Source organism: Nilaparvata lugens, unplaced genomic scaffold, assembly GCF_014356525.2.
Source record: "Nilaparvata lugens isolate BPH unplaced genomic scaffold, ASM1435652v1 scaffold6514, whole genome shotgun sequence".
Classification (NCBI taxonomy): Eukaryota; Metazoa; Arthropoda; class Insecta; order Hemiptera; family Delphacidae; genus Nilaparvata; species Nilaparvata lugens.
Window position 1 is genome coordinate 1329 of NW_024092265.1, and position 4470 is coordinate 5798.

General features: G+C 36.2%; 1 protein-coding gene across 1 annotated transcript; it reads left to right on the forward strand.

Moving 5' to 3' along the window:
• Window positions 1-277: 277 nt before the first annotated feature.
• On the forward strand, window positions 278-1469 carry LOC120356337 (piggyBac transposable element-derived protein 4-like; the record flags this gene model as incomplete). The annotated part of the gene is made up of 2 exons (XM_039445262.1): window positions 278-456; window positions 594-1469. Coding segments are annotated over exons 1-2 (988 nt in total), but the record flags the coding sequence as incomplete, so codon positions are not given.
• Between the last annotated feature and the right edge of the window lie 3001 nt (window positions 1470-4470).

Below are 4470 nucleotides of genomic sequence, written 5' to 3' on the forward strand. Positions count from 1 at the left end.
TTAATCGTTCATGTCTGAGCCCGTATGTCAGACGGGAGCAGTGATTAGTCCAAAAGTCTGAGCCCGTGTGGCACACGAGCTTCACATTTAATTGTCTAGTAAACTCCAGCCGTGCTTGATACGTTCGTGGCTCACCAGAATTGTAGTTTGATATGTTTCCCATCATATGCTGCTATCTAGTAGCCTTCATGTGAACTAATAGTAGAAAAATCGAGTTGATAGGCCTGCTCCACCGCTCTAACCTCATAAGTTTATCTCGTCATGTTGTCAGCTGTTGTTTTCAGTTTGCAGTTTTTGAGTGATGTTCGTTGTTCATAATTCTTTCATTCAAGTGAAATAATAATATGGCTGAGAATTTGAGTCTTCAAGAAATAGATGAATTTATTGATGATTCTGGATCTGAAGGGGAGTTTGATGATTCAGATAATGATCCAAATTATGTTGGAGAAAACGAAGGTATGTAGTCTACATGTATTTCTAACCTATATTCATGTAGTTTTCTAAGAGAATTGATTGATTGAGATCTGAATTAAAATTATAAAGATTAAGAAAATTTATTTCTAATTAGTTGTCTTCTTTTGTTCTGTTCTCAGATCATGATGATGATGATGATGAAGAAGAAGCAGCAAGGGTAATACGGCCAACAACTTCAAATAGCAGTAGACCTACAACTTCAGGAAATTTGCGGAAAAGGACACGTTTTGATGCTGATTTGAGGCAGGATGAAGGATGGAATTCGGATGACAATCTTCCAGATTTGCCTGTTTTTGAGGAAATATCAGGGGTTAGGGCTGACTTGGATGAGACCTCTACAGAGTTTGATTGTTTTAGTTTATTTTTTTCGAAGGAAGTGATGAAAAATATAAAAGTGGAGACAAATAGATATGCAGGGTGTACAATTATAAAACTAAGGAGACAAAATCAATTGAAAGAGCATAGTTTGTGGAACAAGTGGCATTGTGTAACTGTAGAGGAAATGTATTCATTTTTTTCAATAATATTACACATGTGCATTGTGAGAAAACCGTCAATTGATGATTCCTGGGTAACAGATCCTTTTGTAAGTACACCTTTTCCATCTTCAATTATGAGTAGAGACCGTTTCAAATCAATTCTTTCGATGTTACATGTGAATAATAATGAAAAATATATTCCTAGAGGCCAGCCCAACCATGATCCCATTTTCAAATTGCGTCCTCTCTTTGACCATTTGAGACAATCATTTTCAAGAGCATTTGCTCCAAACTGCAATTTGACTGTAGATGAAGGAATGTGTGGGTTTAGAGGCCGCATTTCTTTTAGGGTCTACTTGAAGAATAAGCCACAGAAATATGGTATAAAAATGTTCATAGTTTGTGATGCATCAACAGGTTACTGTCTCAATTTCGAGGTTTATTGTGGAAAAGGTTTTGAAGAAGCTGGTATTATCCCACTCATGAGAAGATTGCTAGAGTCTTACTTCAAAAAAGGTCACACAGTTTATATGGACAGGTACTACACATCTCCTGCTGTATTTGAATATTTGTGGGAAAATGGAACTACAGCTGTTGGTACATGCATGCCCAACAGAAAAGGACTCCCAAAAGAAAGTGTAGTGAAGAAGCACTTAGTGAAAAATGAAACCATTTACAAACGGAAAGAACATCTCCTTTGTTTAAAGTGGAAAGATAAAAGGGATGTTCTAATGCTGTCAACATGTCATAGAGCAACCTCATCAGAAACGCAAGTGCGTGCACGAGGTGGGCCAAAATTGATCACAAAGCCAGATGTAGTCTTGGACTATAACTTAAACAAGACTGGAGTTGATAGATCTGATCAGTTAGTAGCATATTATCCATTCCAAAAAAAACAAATCAAATGGTGGAAGAAATTATTTTTTCACTTCTTTGGAATGGCTATTTCAAATGCCTATATTTTGTTCAGAAAAACAAGGAACACAAATGACCAAAAAAAATGTTCATTGAAAAAGTTCATTATCCAACTGGGAAAAGCCTTTGTTGCAGAAGGCAACAAAGAAATTGATTTCACTCCCAAAAAACCCACCCACAGACTGAGTGGAAGGCACTTTGCAGATAGAATTCCACCAACTGAGAAAAAGGCAAACCCTGCTCGAGTATGCAAAGTGTGCACAGAGAAAAGCAAAAAAGAAACAGGAAAACCTTTAAGAAAAGAAACTGTTTATTGGTGTCCTGATTGCGAAGTAGCTCTATGTATGCCAGCTTGCTTCAAAATGTATCACACTCTACAAAATTATGTATGAGCAAAATTATTTCGGCTATGTAGCCTACTCATGCCTAACCTACATTTTTAATTATATGAATTATATTTTACAATAAATGAAATGTTCACTTCCAATTTAGTTTCAATTATTATTATCTCACAGTGTACTGTAATCATTCATCACATATCAAAGAATAGGTTTCTTGATTGTCAAAAATTTATGTTTGGTGGTCGTGTTTCAAACAGTGATGTTTGTCAACGGAGCTCCTTGCTACGACAGTTGAAGCCAGGAGCGCTGATGATAAACATCACTGTTCAAAACGTGCCTGCAAATCAAAATGTAAACTGTACAGCAAGAAGTTGTGTACTAGATTATATCTATTGTGAAATACATAATTTTGAATATCTCTTCAAAACATACACAATGACACTAAAAGAAAGAGTCTAAATTTCTCACATCTCAAATGGCAACCAATTGGAAATGAAACATCAAAGATTTAAATCAGCCGCCATTTTGGATTCAATTATTATTAAGATTTTTTATTAGTGCCATTATTTCTGTTTTGAAGAGACCTTTGAAATGATGTATCACACGCAAAAAAGTTCCAATTTCAAATTTTCATATCATAGAACTCAGAGCCCCCCCCCCCCACCCAAGGCACTCCCATGATATATATTTTTTTAATTCATTTTCTGTTTACAGTGATGTAATAAAACAACAGACTGCATTGATAGTCTGAGCTGATCTTCCACAGCCCCTTTATTCTGCAAACTCACTCCAAACATTTATTAAAATCAATGTAAGACTTTTTGATTTCTGTCAAAAAATGTATTTCATAAAACAATTTTTTAGCATATATTATCAAAGGAATATATATAATTATGTACATAATATGATAGATGAAATTCCAATCTACAGTTTGGTTGAAATTTTATCATTTTGGCTCTTTCACAAAAGAAACAGGAGATTTTCAAAAATTGGCAAAATATGCCAGTTTACTGGTCTAAATGAGGTCATGGAGTAGCAGACGTCTGGGGGATATCACTGCCCCGTCTGTGATACGGGCTCAGATGTGAAAGTGTTAATGCTAAAAGGCATTGCAGGAAAAACTCATTTCTGTTTAGTAAATATCGCGAACGGGAAAACGGGCTATCGCGTCTTCTCTCCCACCTTTCAAAACACAAGGGTCAAGTACACATTTGCAATTTTTGTTTCCATAGATTTACATCAAACAAAACTAAGAATTGTGATGCTGAAGCAAATTTGTTGAAACATGTGGAACTTTGTTCCAAGTTTGAATCTCAGCGCGTTTCATATCCTAAACGCGGAGAGACAATTAAATTCAAGAAACTAGGCGCGACGTTGAAGAAAAAGTACACCATTTACGCGGATTTAGAAACATACGTTGTGAATATTAATGATGATGATGATTCCGATTCTGATGAAATTACTCGTAGTTACACAAAGAAAACGGCGCGTCATATTCCCTGCGGGTATTGTTTCGTTGTTATAGATGTTAACGGGGAAATCGCCTATGGACCTGTACTCCATAGATCGAGTAGTTTAGATGAAAAAATCATGGAGAAATTTCTTCAGGAAATTACAGATCTCGGCGACATTTGTATGAGGATATGAAATGAGAAATTCCGATGCAAGCTTTATCCGAAAGTCAAGAGCGTGAATTTCAAAATTCAGTAAACTGCGGGCTTTGTGCTGAACCGTTTTAGACAGCGATATTAATGTCGTCACCACGCGCATGAAACCGGTAATTACTTGTGTGCGGCACATGTTTCTTGTAATTTAACAGCTCGTACTCCGGAGTACATATCATGTTATTTTCATAATTTCTCCGGTTTTTTTTCGCATTTTATTCTGAAATCGCTCGGTAAATGTAAAAAAGAAATTTCCTGCATCGCAAATACGTCAGAGAGATTTTTGACACTTTCAGTAGGCAAAATTAAATGTTTAGATTCCTACAAGTTTATGTCTGAATCCTTGGAAGTATTGGTGCGTAATTGGTAGAAAGTACAGACATGGAAAAGAAGTTCGAACGATTATTTTCAGTGTTTCATGATCCACCTCGCGAACACAGACAGCTCTTGTTGAAAAAAGGAGTATATCCCTACTCGTACATGAGCTGTCCCGAAAAATTCGCGGAAACATCGCTTCCTCCCATCGAATGTTTTCATAATGATTTAACTGATACACCTCTGTCTCGCGAAGAATATGAGCATGCGCAAAGAGTGTTC